General features: G+C 47.7%; 1 protein-coding gene across 10 annotated transcripts in view; it reads right to left on the reverse strand.

Moving 5' to 3' along the window:
- Window positions 1-19,143, reverse strand: part of INPP4A (inositol polyphosphate-4-phosphatase type I A) — a 127,235-nt gene that overhangs the window by 33,986 nt on the left and 74,106 nt on the right. For 6 of the 10 annotated variants that reach the window (XM_059406147.1, XM_059406143.1, XM_059406146.1 and 3 more), the window contains exons 5-14: window positions 14,567-14,685; window positions 12,224-12,340; window positions 11,641-11,720; window positions 9,996-10,107; window positions 9,090-9,180; window positions 8,441-8,588; window positions 5,786-5,916; window positions 3,880-3,984; window positions 3,242-3,350; window positions 953-970 (exon numbers count right to left, since the gene is read on the reverse strand). In XM_059406147.1, the coding sequence (XP_059262130.1) occupies window positions 953-970; window positions 3,242-3,350; window positions 3,880-3,984; window positions 5,786-5,916; window positions 8,441-8,588; window positions 9,090-9,180; window positions 9,996-10,107; window positions 11,641-11,720; window positions 12,224-12,340; window positions 14,567-14,685 (1,030 nt within the window). The remainder of the gene's footprint in view (window positions 1-952; window positions 971-3,241; window positions 3,351-3,879; window positions 3,985-5,785; window positions 5,917-8,440; window positions 8,589-9,089; window positions 9,181-9,995; window positions 10,108-11,640; window positions 11,721-12,223; window positions 12,341-14,566; window positions 14,686-19,143) is intronic. The other 4 variants (XM_059406150.1, XM_059406148.1, XM_059406144.1 and 1 more) reach the window with 1 other exon arrangement.

A 19,143-nucleotide genomic window follows, 5' to 3' on the forward strand; every position in this document is an offset into this window, starting at 1 on the left:
CCAAGCCCGACGGAGAGCTCCGCCTTCTACTCACCTTGTGTTCTTACAGGTCACGTTCTAATAACAGGAATCTGGGACTTACACACAGGAAGCACACGGCAGGGGGAGGGGTGTGGAAGAGTAAATTTCAAAGAGCTACTAGGGGATGATGGCGAATATACAAGCATGTGTGCTCAGTCCTAGTCCTAGAAATGGGGAAAGCCCAAGAGGTCTCAGCACATCCTGCTGTACCCATCTCAGGCAGGGCTCTGCCATGGCCCCAAGCCTCCCCAGCTCTGAGATGGCACAGTTCGAGAGGGCTGGAGGTACTTCTGGGGCCTATCACCAAGCAAAATGCCCCTGCAGAATCCTGGCTGTCGCCTGAGCAAGCACACTGGGCACGACTGGGGAGGGCCCGGGAAAGCTGGGGGGCCACCAGGCTGCAGACACAGTGCTTTTTAGCTGCCAACTAATTCTTTGGTAGGAAAAGTCCCTTGGTTATATTAATTATTACTTTGCCCTCAGGGGGAAAACTGGCCCAAGGAACAGTGTTTTAAAAATCTGCATAAATTATATTCATGAGAAATGGAAGCTGGCTTCACTCCCATAAGACAGGATGGTAAGGTGAAAACTGAAGGCCTAAGATTCTTATAAAATAAGCCAGCAAGGGATTGCCGAGCCACCACTGGATGGACTTGAAATCCAACACCTGGCAACTTGTCCAGCCTGGGAGAAAACAGGGTCCTCTCAGGGAGTGCGCCCAGCAACAAGCTGCTGCCAGATTTGGAAGGTGGGCTATTCATTATCAAAGAACGTTGCAGTTGGAAGAGAGAATTCTGTCTACGAGGCTATAACCAGGGGCCGCGGGTGGCACCGAGGGCCGAAGCACCTCACAGAGGAGGGGACAGCACAGGCTTTCTCTACAGGAGAGCAAGACCCCAACAGACACTCTCTCCACAGACAGAAAACTCACCAACACTCCTCAAAACTGCTAAAGAAAAGAACCAAAATGAAATATTAGCAGTTAGCAAACACAAAAGGCAAAACAAAAAATTAAAAAGCCAAGTTATCTTTTGTCAAAATCTTTGGAATTATGTGTTGAGGTACCCACTACAGGAACCATAAAACTTAGGAGCTCATTCATCGGAGCAACGTCCGCGTCTGTACGCAAGCCCCAGGGAGACATGCTGCCTGTGGGCCAAGTTACATCTGCATTTAAAGTACAATTCAAATAATGAAAATCATTTCTACAGGTGGCTTTATAACATTAGTAGGAAATTAAACAAAGACTGAAAAACATTCCAGAGGCATTGTGGAAGTAAGGAGATCTGAAGTCAACAGACGGAGCAGTCAGGTATCCACATCTGGGCCTTTGTGAGACAGTGATGGCCAGTGGTGCCCTCTCCTGATGGGCTTTCCCCTCCACAGCCCCCATGGCATCCTCCAATCTCCCACTCACACCCCCACACAGCCAAACGCAATGGAGTGATAGACATGTGCTTTCTTGGCTGGCTGTGCAGGGGGCTATGGGGAGCATAGGAAGCTTCCTCTTCATCATAATCCCCAGGGAACAGCAGAGTCAGTGACTCCTCAGGTGGGTCTGGCTTGTCTGGGTGAGGAAGACACCCTTGGTGGGATCTATCTAGCTAAGTGGGCTGTCTGGGGGCCTCCCTAGGATGCTGCCCCAATCTTCCAGCTGAAATTCCTCCTCCTAACCACTGGCCACTTCAGGTTCTTCCTCCTGCTGCCTCCAGGGCTCACTTGGCTCTGGGACCCCTGTGCACACATCTGAGCCATAATGTCTCATAGAACACCCTCTTCCACCTGCAGGCTCACCCCTCCAGCCTTGCCCCATGGGCAGAAAAGCTCCTAGCTGCATCCCTGATCCCCTTGGTCCAGTGAACGGCCACTGTCCCTGACCTTCCGCCCCCTCCTTGATCTGGTCCTCGGGCAGTTTTCTCAAGCTGCGTCCTGACTTCTGGCCATGACAGCACAGAGCCTCTGATTCCCTGGCAGGTGCTAGAGCTCTCCACCTGGCTGCCTTGCCGATTCCCTTGAAGCCTCCTGGGGCTTGGCTTCAACTTTCCTCCAGCTGTTCCATTCTCCATGGCTAAGTCCCACACTTCCAACTCTACATTCTGCAGAGGCTGTTCAACAGTATCTTCAGCCTGTTTTCTCACTCCTCCAGGATCTCTCTGCACCCCACCTTCTAGGACTCCCTGCCTGGTCTGGCCTTTGGATCTCCAAAACCTAGCTCCATCAATGTTCTCTTCCCAACAGTTCTTTACTGTCGTCATCCCCATCAGCCTGAACACATAATCAAGCAATAACCATTCTCCCCAGGCAGACACCTACGTGCTATTTCCTCTACTCCATGGTCCACGGATCTCACAGGACCATCTACTCTCGTCGCCCCTACTTCTCACACTTGCCTCCCTCATCTATTTAAATCTTGACGGGTGACATTCTGGAAGATCACCAATGCCTCCCACATATCCAACACAACAGCTGAGGTTTATGGCTCTCTCTCCGTCACCCCTGCTCCAGGCATGGCACAGCTTGCTCCAAATGCTGCTATGAACTTGTGTGCTCCCAGGAAAGACTGGGAGCCCCTTGGGGCCAGGCTTACCTCTGTCACCCCTGCATTCCTGGACATCAGCGTGTGGCCCTGCACTGAGCAGGCTGCCACCTAGGCCAGCCTTCCTGCTCAGCTCCTTTCCTCAAGTACCATGCCTCATGCCTCCACCACACCTCCCTGCATGCTCCACGAGGCCCTTCTCCAACTGCCCACCTGGCCATTCCCTGTTTGGGCCCCAGCTCCCCTCCCACACCCACCCCACTCCAGCTTTCCTAAAACCGAAATGCCTACCCCTGCAATCCTTTCAGGAAAGGAAGCAATCTCCTGTAGGCTTCACACTTTGTGGCATTCAACACAGACCACACACGTGGCATGACAAATCAGGGGCTCTAAGGGACAGCTGAGCCAGTGGAGAGTCCACACAGGCTGGCCACCTCCAGGGGGATTTCGATCCACTGCTCACTTGCAGGGTGAGGACCACTTATCAGGTGCCTTCCTCACTCCCCAGCTCAGTCGCACACACAAAAGCACAGGGGCCACAGGCAGCTCCTCCCGCCACACAAAAGCACATTGGATGGCTGGATGTTTTTGCTGTCACGTTTTGTTTTTTGTTTTTTGTTTTTTTTTAACCTAGGCAGCACCAGACAACTGTACAAGGTCCACGGACACCCTCCAAGTACTTACTGCTTCTTGGTCTCTTCGAATTTGTGCAGCTTTTTGCGGAGACCTCCTGACTTAAAACCTTGGCAGTGTGCTGCTGGCGCTCCAATGGTGACGATATCATAGTTCTGATCTGAATGACAGAAAGCTCTCCTCCGTTACTCTGGGCTCAGGCCTGTGGACAAGCCAGCTACAGGGATATGCACGCAACTCTGGGACCCTGCCCCTCCAGCCCATTTCCAAGCAGCCTATTCCCCCGTCCCAAAGCCTGGATTGTCTGAGGACCCCCGGAGCCCAGCACCATTATCTCAGGGGGTATAGGGTTCCTACACATCTCCAGATAGGGCCATAAAGGGCCGAAGGCAATCACTGGCAACACTTAGTTTGCATCCTCCTTGGGAAGGAGAACTGACAGGTGACTTGCTGCCACAGAAACACAAAGGGAAGCTAGAGGAAGGGTGGACAAGGGGAAGGGACAAAGGGAGGGAAAAGTCTAGGGAATAAAGACCTTACAGAGGTCCTGTGCTACGTCTCTTATCTGAGCTGCCAGACAGAAGAACACACAGGGAAGGCTGCACACGTGTGGGGCAGCCTGGGGACCAAGCACACGGGGAGAAAGGAAGTCAAGTGTGATTTAGCAAGAGGAACAGAAAAATTGTTACCTGACCCCCCATCGTCTTGAACTCTCATCCTCTGTATGTGCAAGTTTGTGGGAACAAATTCTAACTTTTTATCTGCTTTCAAACTGCTCGCTTTAAACGAGGGACCTAAGAAACAATACGAGAAAACAAGGGCTGTTGACATGTACACTGCATTCAGGAATGGCGAGTAGGACAGAAAATTCTGAGGAAGCGGCTTCATGTAAGCAGGTACGTGCTAGTGGTGGCCAAGGAAATTCTGAGGTGCCTGTGAGTACATTTTGTCTCCAGATGGTAGGCTGGGTCAAACACTGGAGGGTGGGCTGCCCACTGGCCAGAAGACTGGTTTTAGGGGCTTAACTGGTGAGCAGGGCCAGGTAGGAGCAGCTTCAGAAGGCTATGGTTACCAGCGCCCCCATGACTCATCTCTCAAATGAGAAGTCTGACATAAAAACTGATTTTGTGCAACACTATGTCAGCACTGCTATAAAAAGCAAATGGGCCCATGCCAGGGTCTGCCTGTTCCAACCCCGGAGACCGCCAGCATGCAAGAGCGAAGAAACTGGTTCAGTAAGAGCAACACGTCTCAAGTCCACAAAGAGATGAAAAGGTCTGCTCATCACCTCAGATCTATCAGGATGAACAAATGCTATATGGCATGGATCCTGGCCCTCTGAAACACAGACCTAAACGTGTTCCCTTGATTCTACTCAGGGGGTTAAGGAGAGTGGATGATGTTTAACTGATATCTGCAATCTTGTTTCTACGATCAGAATCCAATACTAATTAAGAACTACATGCCTAGAAAAGAAAGGGACTGCAAATTAACTGACGATCAGAAGAAAAAAATAAACTTTCACTCTAGTGATAAAAGGTAAATCATACCAGCATACAAAATGCAGAACAGCCACTGTCTGCTTTGCATTTTGTGCTAGGAGACTGCCCTCCAGGGCCTGATATGTACAGGGGGCCCAGAAATCAGCAGCAGTGGCACCCTGGGAGCCTGATGAAAATGTAGGATGCTAGATCTGCACTGTAGCAAGATCTTCAGGGACCAGGATGCATACTGACAGCTGAGATGCTCTGCTCTGGAAAACTCAGGCTCATGTGGATTTCCTGTTTTCCCAGATAACAGGTATCCAGCATGGGTAGGTCCCTAAGGATCTTCAGCTACATGCTGCCAATACACTTACGCCTGCCCTTCGGATTCAAACCAAACCCAATGGAACCATCATCTTGTCCTCGTAACTGCATGTGGCTTCTTCTCAGCCAAGTTCATGAACAGGTTCATTCGCTCTGTAGCAAAACTTTAATATGAAGGACTTACATTTTCTTTTAACCCTGAAATTCCATAATGTAGTTGGGGGTGGGGGAGGAAAGAACCAAGATAGAGAATAAAGTAACAAAAAACAAAAAAAAATCTATTTTATTTTGGAATAAAAAGGGAGTAAGTTAAGAGAAGTCTTCTAAATCTATCCCTTGAGTATTCTGAAAATCAAACTGGATTTTTCAAGAAGAAATGTAAGATGTCTATACTTCACTTTCTCCAACTTTTTGGATATTCAATAGAGGACTGTTGAATATTTAAACTGGGAAATCTAGGAAACCACTCTGTGTCAAAGCAAACAGTTTATGTCTTCTGGGGCATTTCCCTTGGGCATTTTAGACCAAGATAAAAAAATAACATGAACCAACAGCCCATGATTTCATCTCTCCTAAATTCCATCCTACATGAGTTGTTTTGGCAGAAGACACCATAGAAGGAATTTTCAATGCAATTCTACTTGTCTTCTTATGAGAAACCCACATTCGGAAGAATTCACACCTACATGAGAGCCTATTTTTTAAAACCCACTAGAGTATCTGTCAGGGAGAGTACTTGAGCCAGGTTCTTGTTTCCTAGCTGGAAAAACGAAGACCTAGCACCCACCTTTGTACTGATGGAGGTCAGTCAGGTTCTCCTGGTATGTGAGGATGATGGTCTGGTACTGAGTGACAATCTGGCGCCGGAGGCTCTCCCAACAAGGGGACAGATCCCCCAACTCCTCCAGCTCACACACTCTGCAAGGCAGACACACACATACACACACTATCAGGCCACAGAGCCGGCTCTCTTCCCTAGGAGAGGCAGCGGCATCCCAACCAAGCAGGAGAACGAGTGGACATGGAAGTGCAGTCAATGCCAGGGAAGGCCTTGGACAACAGCCACACTGCAGGTCCACAGAGCAAGCAGCGGCACATGACACACCACTCTAGGAGGAATGGCTGTATGACTGGCAGACTACTCACCATCACAGAAACTCTGTCAAATGTCTGGGGAAAACTAAGTGGAGGAGAGGGGCTCTAGGGGAGTGGCTCCCTGTCCGGACCCACACAGGCCACGTGGGACCCTCCTGGAAGATGAGATGAGTGGAAGCCCATAAGCCATTTCTCGGGGCCATCTCACTCACTTCTGTCTCTCCCAGAGACAGTTATGAGACAGCTTCTCACTGCCCCCCGTGTTCTGGGGAGGCCTGGGCCTTTCTGCCCTACCCCTAAGAACACTGCTGCAGAACATAAAGCAGCTGCCGAGTGGTGGTCCACAGCTGGCTGGCACAGGATGACCATGCTCTGCTGCGCTCACCCAGCCCCCTCTGTCTCAGAGGGGCTGTCCCCCTGTCCTTCGGGGAGAGGGACAAGGGCCATAGGAGGTTGGCAACTTTGGTTATGATTTCTTTCTCCATGTGGGTAATGGGCTATTTAAACCCAGAAGTAGCATGAAGGCAGGGAAAGGGAGAAGAGAAGAAAAAAAAGGATCTGTCACCTCCAGAAAAATAAAGCTGTGGAAGAACTGAAACATAACTGTCTTAGCTCAGCAGCAAATAATAGCTACATAATCAGAATAATGAAAACACAAGATGGACTTAACAAAAAAAAAAGATAACCATATTAGGAAGCTGGGGAACGGGCAAGTACAAAAGATCTAAAACCCTCACTGCAGGGAATCAGTACCTAATCCCCAAAACCGATTAAGAGTGTACACTATACGTTTATTTAGAAATACAGTGAAAAACACTAAAATGGTTAAAAGTGGTTATTTTTTAGAAGCCGATCAGAAACTAGAGGGCCCCAAGATTTATGCCATTGTTAAAAGCCTTTTGACACTGTTTTTTTATACTATGCATATTTTTCTTTGGGAGCGGGAGAAGCTAATTTAATGGAATCTACTAGATGGCCCATGGTTAAAAAAAAAAAAAAAAAAAGTTGTGCCATTTTATCATGAAAATGGCAAAATTCAAGTAAAACAGTGTGCACGCAGGCGAGGCTGCAGTGAGACCTACACTGGCAGCTGCTTGTGGCCCAGGGTCTGCTCACAAGCACATGAGCCCCGGCTGCATGGCTGCCACTAGACCCTCTCTGCTGTCTCTGCCCGTCTTTTCTGCTCCTTCTCGTGCCTCCGGTCTCAGTTTAATGTTACCATCTCACAGAGGCCTGCCTGGACCACCCTCCTTCTCGCCACCCCTTCTGATTTCTGCACACAGCTCATGCAGCTGGGGGTCGGGGCGTGGCCCCACTTCTCCAGAGGGACTATCTTCCATGGCCTGTCTCACTCATCAAGAAGCCTCCCACACCACACACACCACCAGCCACGTGTGTGAAACTGATGTTGAAACACAACAAAACCCTCAAAGCCAAAGTTCTTAAGAAATGGGTAAACTCTTCAAAGTTGTAACCTAGTATACCAAATAATGGGAATTTACGCTGTAATTAAAATTACAACATGAACAGTGTGCAGATGTAGATGGTAGCTAGGAAAATTTGCACAAATATGGAAAAGCTGAAAGGAAAAATTTTAAAGTTAAAATAACTATAAAATAGTATATAGATAAATACACAGACAATGCAGCTTGTTGCATTATTCTTGTTATTCTTAGGTTGAGTTTTTTCTAAGATAAAAAATTTTTTAAAAGAGCTTATCTGAACAGTGAGATCCTGACTGAACTGTGTCCTATCACACTTGTTATATTGTGTGCATAATTAACTCTGTCTTAGGACAGCGAGAAGAAATGACCTCTGAGGAAGACTGGTGACACACACTGCGATCTGGGGTTGAGCCAGGTCTCTGGCTTCTCCCCACCATGTGATCAATGGAACATGCCCTTGGCTGAGAGATATGGAGGACCGGAGGGCCCCAATGGGTCACACATAGCTCTCTGTAGCCCCTATCACTGTGGCCCTACCCTAGGAAGCTGCTGACCCGGCGGCCAGGACCCAGGAACAACCGGCCACTCCTAACTTTCTACAGGCCAACTGAGAAGGGAAAGGAGAGGGGAAGGGAGGGGGGCAGGCACTGTGTGCTGGACCCAGGTCTGGTGCTTCCCGCACCCTGTCTGGTGGTGGCCTCGCACAGGAACTCAAGAGACACATGCGCGAACACAGGCTTCGACAAGCCAAGGCCACAGAGCAAGCAGGTGGTGGCGGCTGGGTCTGAAGCCCCTCTCTGCTGCCAGTGCTCTACTCGCCACATCTAAGAGCTTCCTGGAAAGAAGGGGGCAGATGACCCAGGACTGACGGGCAGGCGGGCGACCTCTCCACAGGGCCTCACCTGGCCGCATCTTCTTCCAGTAGGAGCTTCACAAACTGCCGGGGCACGTGCAAGGACAGCACGCTCTCTGCCATCTGCTCCAGGATCCGCAGGTGGTTGCCGTCCGTGGTGGGGAACCGGTACATGCGGCAGATGGCACCGCCAAACACTGGGGTGGGTGATGGGGAGGAGATAGGTCACGCGTAAGCTAGCGACACAGCTGCCATGCAGGCCCTCCTCCCTGGGCCCTCAACCCTGCTTCTCACTGTTCCTCTCCAGAGAATGCGAACACTTCAGCTGAAGCCCACCCAAGTGACTGAGCCCAGCTGCTCCTCCCCCGCGACACACCATCTTCTGGTCCCAAGATGCGGACCTGACTCTGGAGTGCAGAGGCGGGGGCGTGGAGGGTCAGTCACCAAACGAGGTAACACGAGGAAGGAGGAAGAGTGGAATGAAGGAGGGGACCACCTCCCCCACTCCTTCCCTGGAGGATTGCTAACTCCACATGCCGGCAGAAAGCATGGCACTTACAAACGCGGCAGGGAGGTGACAAGGTGACAACCGGGGCGCCTGGCCACGACAATCCAACCGGGCAGGGAGGAAAGGGTGAGTGTGGCCCGAGTGGATGCTCACAAGAGTGGCAAGAGTGCCAACGGAGGGAGCTGTTTACCCGATTTCAGTAAAGTGTCTTTTCGCAACGAAGCATACTTGGATCGGATTCCCAGTGCCTCTGTCAAGCTCTCATCAACCGGGAGAACCATCTAATGACGTGGGCAGAAAAGCAGAGAGACAGTGAGACTCAAACAACTCCAGAACACTCTGCAGAAATGGGGCCCAGGTGCATCACTGGAGAACTCTTAAAAATTAGTAACCACCATTCACTCTGCAGGAGTACACTGCCCCAGCCCCTAGGTAACCCACCTGCCAGCACCCTGCACTCAGGCCACGCACATGTGATTTTCCAGTGACTCGGTCACTTCACCCGGTATTGCAAGGGTGTGATGTACAGAACGAGAGGCAGGCTAAGATGATGCTCAGGAACATTTGTGCAGCTGACCTCTTAGGCTTATTTTGGGTAAAATGAGCTAGCTCTGTATGTTACGGCAGTGGCCACTTACCAGTGTTCTGTATATTAAAACTGTAGTCTGAGAGCATGCGGGGCTGTGTGGGCAACAGGGCATGGGAGGCCGGGTAACAGAGAGGGAGGCGAGGAGGTGGAGAGGGGAGAGGTAATTGAGAGGCTGCAGGGGTGTGCGGATGGGAGGCGTGCAGAAGGCAGCCATGTGGCACATGTGTGCCAGAGAGGGAAGGTCTAACAGGTAAGGTAATCCAGGCCTCATTCCACACCCTCTGCCCCCGCCTGACTGCAGCTCCTCCAGCTGCGCTCCCACCCAGCACAGCCTTGCATGTCACAGTCCCTGACGGAAACCCCTTCTCACTGCTTTGAGAAGTGCCTGGGTGGGGGCACATTCTGCCTAGGGGGCCTGTCTTTCCCTTCCCAGAGCACAGAGGCAAAGTCCACCTGGACACATCCTCTGACTCCTTCCAACACAGAGGAACAAGGCGGTGTGCTCACCCGCCCATTGACGGTGTCCACAGACCGGGTCACAGGGGGCCGCTGGTCCGACTTCTCCTCCATCTGCCAGCCGATCACAGTGATGTTACCCACGCGGTCACTCTCTGCAGATCTGTCTCAAGCAAAGTGCTTTAATAAGAGGCTATATACCTGTGCTTTGTTTTCTGCTTAAGTGCAAAGTTCAGCCACCCTGGGTCTCCCAGGGGTCAGTCAGCCAGCTTTCACCACACATACAGGCTCCAGGGCCAGGGGGCGGACAAGGAAACCATGAGAGCAGAGAGGAGGGCTGCGGTTCCACAGAGAAGTATGGATGTGCCTGTGGTACAGCTGGCGGGGAAAAGCCGTGCTTGCTCGGGAGGCAGCCACTGGCTCCTGGGCTGACCTCTGCCCCAGAGACTGGTGAGGACACATCTTGGAACCAGGACCGGAGACCTTCTTCTGGCACCAAACCCCTTTGATTAGACCAAACCTAGGTCTGGACCCCAAATAAGTGGAGGGTTTCCCAAAGACTCTGAATCCTGATATGATACAGGTAAGGCCACTCGAGCCCGCTCAGCTTCACCTGTGAGGCCCCTCAGGGTAGCTGCCAGCTGTCTGAGCCCATCTGATTCATCGAGGGAGGCCCCAGGGATACCCTGGGGTATCCTGAGGTAAAAATACCTCGGGCTTTTTACTGAAGGTGTCTGAGCCAAGTTCTAAATTTTTATATGGTCACATATACTGACAACCTCCTTTGTGACTTTTTCTCCCTGTCCTCATGCCTAGAGAAGTGCTTCCCCATGCACTCTGCTCAAGAGTCCAATGTAGCCGCTTTGCAAAAGGAAGGTATCCATTTCTTCTATTTAGCTCTGATCCAACTACAATTAGTTCCGGCACATGACGTACCTGATCATTTTTCTCTAGCAGCCCTTTGCTCCACACGAGCCCTTGCATTTTCTATAAGACTTGTCCTTCCTGCTGAGGCAGGTTCCCTATGCACACCGAGGGCAGAACCAGGACTCTTGCTCTGCCTGATGCCTGCAACACTGCCCTCACTGTAGCTTTAGAATGGCACACTGTCCAGCAGGTGATTAATCCTTGTCAAATTTCTTTTGCTATTCTGGACTATCTTCTCAACTTTTTACATTATTTTGAAAAAAAGAACACCATATTGGGGTTTTGTTGACAACTGTCCATGAACTGAACTTGGGAAGGGCTGACATCTTGACCTCTTTCATCTTCCTTTCAGAGACACAGCAGGGATTCCCCTTCCTTCCTTCCATAAATATTTACTGAGCACTAGGCTCTGTTCTAGGATATGGCAATGAAGGAAAGCAGACAAAAACCCTGCTGCCTGGGAGATCATATCCTACTGGGGAGGGAAAAGATGATACACAAAAATATTGAGTATTATCAGATATGTACCTAGGTTTTCCTTTAGGTCTGTGTACAACAGGGCTCATATTTCCTATACATACTGCACATGCCCATTCCCTAACAGGTCCTCTGGTGGGCTGTTTTAATCTCACTTCAGTAAGCAACCACTAGGTCACTGACACCAGCCTTTGGGAGGGGGCTGGGCCCTGTCTGCATGCAATAAATGGTCCATTTATCCCTAGACCTCCTGATTCCAGATCCTTTCAAGGGAATAAAATTAAATACCTACCTTAGCGTTAAATGCAACCTATGATGTCTGTCCTGGAGCAGATCTTTGACAATGAATGTTCCAGAGCCCAGTAAATACATCTGAGGAAGAGCGGGTAGAGAAGGCATTAGTATGCTTGGTTTGCTTCTGGTCCAGATACCAGGACCCAGAGGAGTCCAGCAGGCTGGTTCCCACAACACACCTGACCCTATCTCAGGAGCCCAACAGGGATGCTCAGGAAGAAACTCCTAAAGATGAATACATTTGGACATCAGTTACTCTGTGAGCAAAGCAGTGAAGTTAATCTGTGTTCACCTCTCACTCAGATGATTATAGAACTTAAAAACAGGGGGGCGCCTGGGTGGCTCAGTTGGTTGGACGGCTGCCTTCGGCTCAGGTCATGATCCTGGAGTCCCGGGATCGAGTCCCACATCGGGCTCCCAGCTCCATGGGGAGTCTGCTTCTCCCTCTGACCTTCTCCTCGCTCATGTTCTCTCTCACTGTCTCTCTCTCAAATAAATAAAAAAAATCTTTAAAAAAAAAAAAAAAAAAAGAACTTAAAAACAGGGAACTAAATCCCATAAACCACAACATGTTACTTAACTGTTCCCTGAGATCGATCTTTGACATCATACACGGAGAGTTTGATTTGGGTCATCTGATTGATAAGAGAGTCTTGAAAGAAGGCAATACTGCTTAGAAATATTGGATTGTTGGTTCCCTAGAAGAGGAAAGAGAATAAAATCAGAATACAGAGTTGGGTTTTTCCAAGTAACTGCTTTGGAAACACACCAACATCTTCAGAGCGGGACACTAACTTTCTTACCAACTTGGATCAACACACACACTGATGAGGGCCTACATGGAAACCTACAAACATGACCAAATGCTGCTTAGAGAAAGGACAAAGTAGTGTGACAGGCTTCTCCAGAAGCACCCGCCACAGGCAGGCCCACAGCACAGCTGCGTCCAAGGGCTCACTCTAAGGGCTTTTTGCTCACTAGAAGGGATCTTCTAAGAGTGAAACCACCCTGATGTTCGCGTGTATTCTTGGTATTACCACTTTAGATGAGTGGTGTGTTTCATCTCCTAATTTGAGTTGTTCCTTTAGGATGTACAAAGGCAGATGAGAGAAGGAATGAATGGCTAAGTCGTTTCTTATTTCCAGAATCCCATAGTTGGAATAATTAAGAATGGACCTTTTTAAGGCTATCCCTTTCAAAAGATGAGCTGTGAGTTCCTAGCTCCTAGGTGGCCACTTCTTGGCAGCTTAGCCCTGCCCCCAGAGCCCCGTAACATAATCTCTTTCTCAGGCAGTGGTTAACTATCTGAGCCAAATGCTTAATAGCTCCTGTCTGTGCCTGCTGTGAGTCCCATGCCTCCAGCTGTGCTCCCTCTGCAGCTCCAGATCCAGGTTCTCAAAGGCTGCTGGACGGCCACTCCTGCACAGCCTGCTGGGACCATGACCCTCCCAACCTCACCTTTCATCTGCCCTTGGTTAAGGCCATCTCTGGCTCTCTTCCCAAGGAGGCAACAAATGTTGCTTTGGTACTACTTTCTCCATCATTCTCTACCACCTAGGGACAGTGAACTGCTCCCACAAACCCACCCCCAGGGCCTGTCACATGCATTCCTACTCTCCACTCATTCCCAATGCCAGTAAGGTCCTACACCCTCCCCCAGATGACTGACAACTTAGGACCTCTATGAAACACATCTAGTCCAGCAACTCCCCTCTGAAAAGTCTGCTCTGGCCCACTACAAACTCCTGGCCTGATGCTCAACACTTCTCTCCCCTGCTCCTTCACTTGGGCCTTCTGCACACACACAACAGGAGAAGGTTATTCTCCAAACCCACGAGATGCTTTCCTATTACATGTTTTGCATGACTACCCACAGAATTCTGGTGTGCTTTTCAACATGTGGGCCCCAGACTGGCTGCACAGGCGTCACCTGGGAGCTTGTGACAACTGCAGAGTCCTGGGCCCCCTCCCACCCAGATCTCTGAAGTCAGGATTTCACTAAGCGCCACCGAGGCAGCCTCTCCAAATCGCAGAGCTAGACAGGCCCCCACACCCCAGGTGCCACCCTCCTCTAGCTACTCCACCCCTTCCCACAGGGCCTTGTAGAGATGGGCCACCCTACTCTGCCTCCCCACCAACAGGAGGGGATGCTCCCCGAGGCAGGGACCTGGCCTCTGAGGTATCTGTATCACCCATGGGCCCAGCACTGTGCTCCACGCACAGGCAGGGCATGCTTAGAAAACAAAACTGTTGATTTGAACTTGGAAATAAGTTCCTAAGAGAATGAAAAAGGGTGGTCTATGTTCCAAAATGTAAAAGGGGGAAGGGGAGGAAATGCAGTTTAAGTTTGTTTGAGACTGAGAGGGAGGGATTAATTCATACAGACACATCACAGACAAAATCCTGCAGGATCACACTCAGATCCTATAGTTTTATAACTTACATACCGTGCTCAATTATCTAAAAAGAGTTGGTAAAATTTCTGAGGTGAATGCACATAATTCAATGTAAGACATAAATATAAAACACACAATGCAAAAGGATGTACAAAGAAAGCCAATAAAAATAGGGGTATGTCCAGTAAGAAGGACGGTTAATAGTTAACACTCTCCAAACTGCGATTAATGAACACAATTCTCCAAAAGCAGCAGCCAAATGAAAATGACAAGGAAGGATGAGCTCCTTACCTCTTAAAAGGCAATAACCTTATAGGATCATTGTTCAAAGACAACCAGCCAATAGCTCATCAGTAACTGTAAAGGACATGGCAAATATAAACGCTACCCAGATGAATGTGAAGAGAAACATCAATGCACGGAGAACCCGCAGAGGGGCAGCTCCAGGCACTCAGGTCACCCACAGCCCTCCCATGGAGCATGCAGACACTGCGCCAGCCTGTCGCGGTCGGAGCCGGCAGCACCCACCTCAATGATCTCCGTCTGTGCATGTTTTGTCCAGAATGCCTGAGGAGGGGTGGTGACACTCACAGCTACAAAACTATTTGGTTTTCGATCTAGCGATGGAGTGTGCAACTCACTGCAAGCTACGGAACCAAGACAGGAAAGAAATGAATCATTTAAAATCAGGCTCTAGTTAGTTCTCGGTTCCAAACACACCCAGAGAAAGAAAAAAAAAAAAATCAGTGACACTAAAGGGATAGGACTGCTACACTGTCAGTTGTCACATGGAGGTGATCTTTTACACTGGAAACAAGCTCTTCTCATGCTCCCCTTCCCCCTCAACACCCACCCCCATGACAGCAAGGCCCTCATCATTCTCAATTTTTTTTAAATGCTCACCAGTGACCTAAAATATAGAAGCTGATTTTTGCTTCTGAAAAATAATTTTAGTTCTCTATCCATTTGTATTATCTCCTCCTGTGCCTTTATGAATTTTCACTGTTTATTGGATATAATAAAATACTAAGAGCTTAGGTTTTCAATTCAATTAATTTTGACAATCATATGCTCCTATACAACCATCACCAAAACAAGACGGAGAACTTCTCCAAAACATCAGACTAGAAAATTCCCCCTCATACTTCCCAGTCAATTCCCCAGCCTCTGCAACCAATTTCTGATTTCTGTTCCTGAAGGTGAGATTCATCTACATTGTTGTATGTACTGATAATCACTCTCATTTTTTCCAAAAACTGATGAGCTAGATTCCATTGTATGAATGTATCAAAATTTACCAATTCTGTTACTGGATGTTGGGTTGTTTCTGGTGGTGAACCACTGTAAATAAGTGTGCTAAAAATATTCCTGTTTATGTCTTTTGGTGGACAAGGGCTTTTGTTTCTTTTGTATAGGATAGCTACCTAACAGTGACATTTCTAGGTTATAGTACATGGTACGTTTAACTTTGCAAGACACAACAGTTTTGCTAAAGCAGTTGTACCATTTTACAATCCCATCAGCAATGGATAGGAGTTCACGGTGTTCTGCATCACTATGAACATCTGGTAGGATTAGTCTTTATTTTATAGTTTTCTGATGGATGTGTCTGAATTTGCACTTTCATGACGAGTAATCGTGCAACGCATTTTTTCGCTATGTACTTGTTCCTTTTTATAGCTTCTTTTGCCAAAAGTCTGCTGGAGTTTTTTTGCTCATTTTTAAACTGAATGGTTGACTTTTTTATTATTAATTTATGAGTATTTTATTCTGGACCTGTTCTTTCTCAGGTATATGTGTTATGGATATTTTTCCCCAGTCTGTGGTTTATCAATTTATTTTCTTATGGATTTTTAGGTTTGTTTGTTAGACTTTTAGTCTTTGAGGGTGATAGACAGGAAAACTCTTCCTCCATCCAAAAAAAGTACCCACATCCTAATCCCTGGAACTTGTGACTATATCCTGTTACAAGCCCTATGGATGTGATTAAAGTCATGGAACCTCGACCTGGGGAGATTTTTCTGCATTACTGGTGTGGGCTTAACCTAGTCACACAAGCTCTTAAAAGCAGCAGAGGAAGGTAGAAGGGTGAGTCAGAAAGATGTGACTCTGGGGAAAAAAGGCAGGAGAGATACAAACCATGAAAGGCATTCCGCCTGCTGGCTTTGGAGATGGAGGAAGAGGGCCACAAACCAAGGAATGTGAGCAGCTTCAAAAACGAAAACCAGCCTCACCTGGCTGCTAGCAAAGACATGGGGACCTCACTCCTAAAACCACATGTACACACATACAGAAACACTGAATTCTGCCAGCAATATGAAGAGCAAAGAAACAAATTTTTCCCTGGCACTCCCAGAAAAGAATGCAGCTTGCTGATAGTTTGGTTTTGGTGTTGTAAGACTCCAAGCAGAAACCTCACTCAGCCCACTGGATTTTTGACCTAAGCAATCTGTAAGATAGTAAGTTTGTGTTGTTTCAAGGTGTTCAATCTGTGGCAACCTGTTAGGGCCCTGAGAGCAAATGAAAGTGGAGAGCTAGTACTTGCCTGCACTCTGTCCGAGAAGTCTTTGCCTACCCTGAGGTTGGGAGTGATGCTTTGTTTTCTTCTAGAAGCTTCAATGCTTTGTTCATTTTTAAGGTTCTCTTCTATTCCCTTTGTTCAGTCTGCCTCAGCAGGAGTCAGGGACTTGCCCATTTCACTTGCTTGCCCTCCTCTGAGCTACATGTTTGACTGAGGGCCTGGTTTTTCTCAGCTCGCCTCTTCATCACGTGTGGGTTCTTAACACCCACACCTAGCTGGAACATTTGGGTCTTTCAAGAACAAGCAACAGCAGATAGACTGAGGCATAACAGGTAGCCAAAGTCAGGAAGACTGGTATCAGATTAAGGGCCAAGTGCCACCTTCAGAACACACCCTCCTGTAGGTAACCGCTCTCTATCCCCAACCCGTAGCCAGCTCAGCTAAGTCTCACTCAGTGTTCATTCCTAGCCCAAGGGCCACAGCTTCCAAGACGCTCTCCCTCAGCAGCCCACAGTCTCATCTCCTGTCTGGCGCTTACATCACTTTGGCATACTTCCAGAGAAGCCATAGTCTCTGGTATGTGTGCCTTGTTTCTCCAACCTGATCATCTGTAATCCCAGCTGGGTAAGTGCTGCCAATGAGGCAAACTGGTAAAATGTATTTCAAGTACATATCCTTTGACTCAGCAATTCTGTATCCAAGCATTTATCCCAAAGACATAATCAACAAGATGTGTAAAAGATCTACGTACAAGTATGTTCACTGTGGTGGTATTTATAATGGCAAACCGGAAAGAACCTGTAATGTCTGACAATGGGAAACTGGTTACAATAAGTATGGTGGAGTCTACATGGGCATCTAAAGTAATGGGGCAGTTCCCATGATCATTACAATGGAAAGATGCCAATGACATTGTGCCACATGAAAAAAAAAAAAAAAAAAAACATGTTAAGAATACTAGCATGAGGAGCGCCTGGGAGGCTCAGGGGGTTAAGCCTCTGCCTTCAGCTCAGGTCATGATCTCAGGGTCCTGGGATCGAACCCCACATTGGACTCTCTGCTCAGGGGGGAGCCTGCTTCCCTACCCCACCCCCGCCTGCCTCTCTGCCTACGTGTGGTTTCTCTCTCTCTGTCAAATAAATAAATTAAATCTTAAAAAAAAAAAAAAGAATACTCGAATGACATTTTCACAGATAATCCCATCACCTCCACAGACAAAAAAAATTACTAAAAATTCTGTATAGCTCTGAGTGGGTGTAAAAAAATTTCTGGAAGGATCTATACCAAAATGCCAACTGTGATTCTCTCTCTCCCTCTCTCTGATAGGGTATTCTTTTCCTCTAACATTTTCTCTATTACAGGCTTTTAAATGAGTACTTGTTAATTTTAAACTGAAGATAAAATATTTGACTATTCAATCATGGGCGCCTGCTCCTCCTTTTTTTTTTCATTGTGGTAAAAAATACTTAAAATAAAACTCACTCTCACCTTTCCAAGCTACCTTCTTCATTCAAATGGCTATTGAACTGTCCTTGATTTGCCAGAATCGAAATGTCCTGATTTCTGTCAAGGGGTGAAGATTTTTACCTATGTTACATCAACTCTCATCCTGCCTCTATACTCAATCAGTTTAGTGTGAGTTTTTTTGGTTAAATCCGTGTTCTGCATTAGTAAAGCTAAGTGAGTATTATTATGAGCTAGGTGGGATTCCCTTTACTTTTCTCCTATGCTGGGCCCTGTCTCTGGGCCCAATCTTCCTTTTCCTCAACTTACTCCCTCTTTTGGGTAGAGCATATTCTCCACTCACTCCCAGAGAAAGGATGTGGGAGAAGTACATTTGAGAGTTTGTAAGGCTGAAATGTTTCTTTCTCCTCTCACATCTGACTGTCTGATTGAGTAGAGAATCCCAGATTAGAAATATTTCCCACTCACATTAAAGGTGTTCCTTCCCGTCCTCAAGTTCCCAGTGTCACTGAGAATCTCCTCTGCACTGGTTTGACCCTCATTCTTGGACATGACCTGTTCTGTTTCTTTCCTCCTCTCTGGAAGTTTTAGGATACTCTTTTTATTCCCAGTGCTCTGAAATTTCACCAAGATGTGCCTTGTTACGGGACTTTTCAATCAGGATGCTGAGCCTTGGTAGGCATTTTTCACCTAGAAACACACTCCTCAGTTCTGACAGACTTCTTATTTCTTGGTAATTCCTTCCCTTCCACCCTTTTCTGTTTCCTCCTGTAAAGGTTGGGCCTCTGAATTTGCTAATTTTCCATTTCAAATTTTTCTCCCATTTTCTATTTTGCTTTAAAATTTTTACTTTTGGGAATAATTCTTTGACTATCTCCCAATGTTTACTGACTTATTTTTTTGAAGTCATATTTTAAGTTTCTAATATTGCCCTTCTTCAATTTTTTTTTTTTTAGTGCCCTGTTCTTATGTTTTGGGTACGCCATCTTCTAATATTTTGACATTTTCTTCTACTTTCTTCAATGTCTGCATTTCTTCCAAGTTCTGTTTTTCCCTGCTTCTTCCTTCCTGTGTAGGCCTCTCACAAAGGACTTTAATCTGCAAACATTCTTGGATTTTA

This window comes from Mustela nigripes, chromosome 7, assembly GCF_022355385.1.
Source record: "Mustela nigripes isolate SB6536 chromosome 7, MUSNIG.SB6536, whole genome shotgun sequence".
NCBI lineage: Eukaryota > Metazoa > Chordata > Mammalia > Carnivora > Mustelidae > Mustela > Mustela nigripes.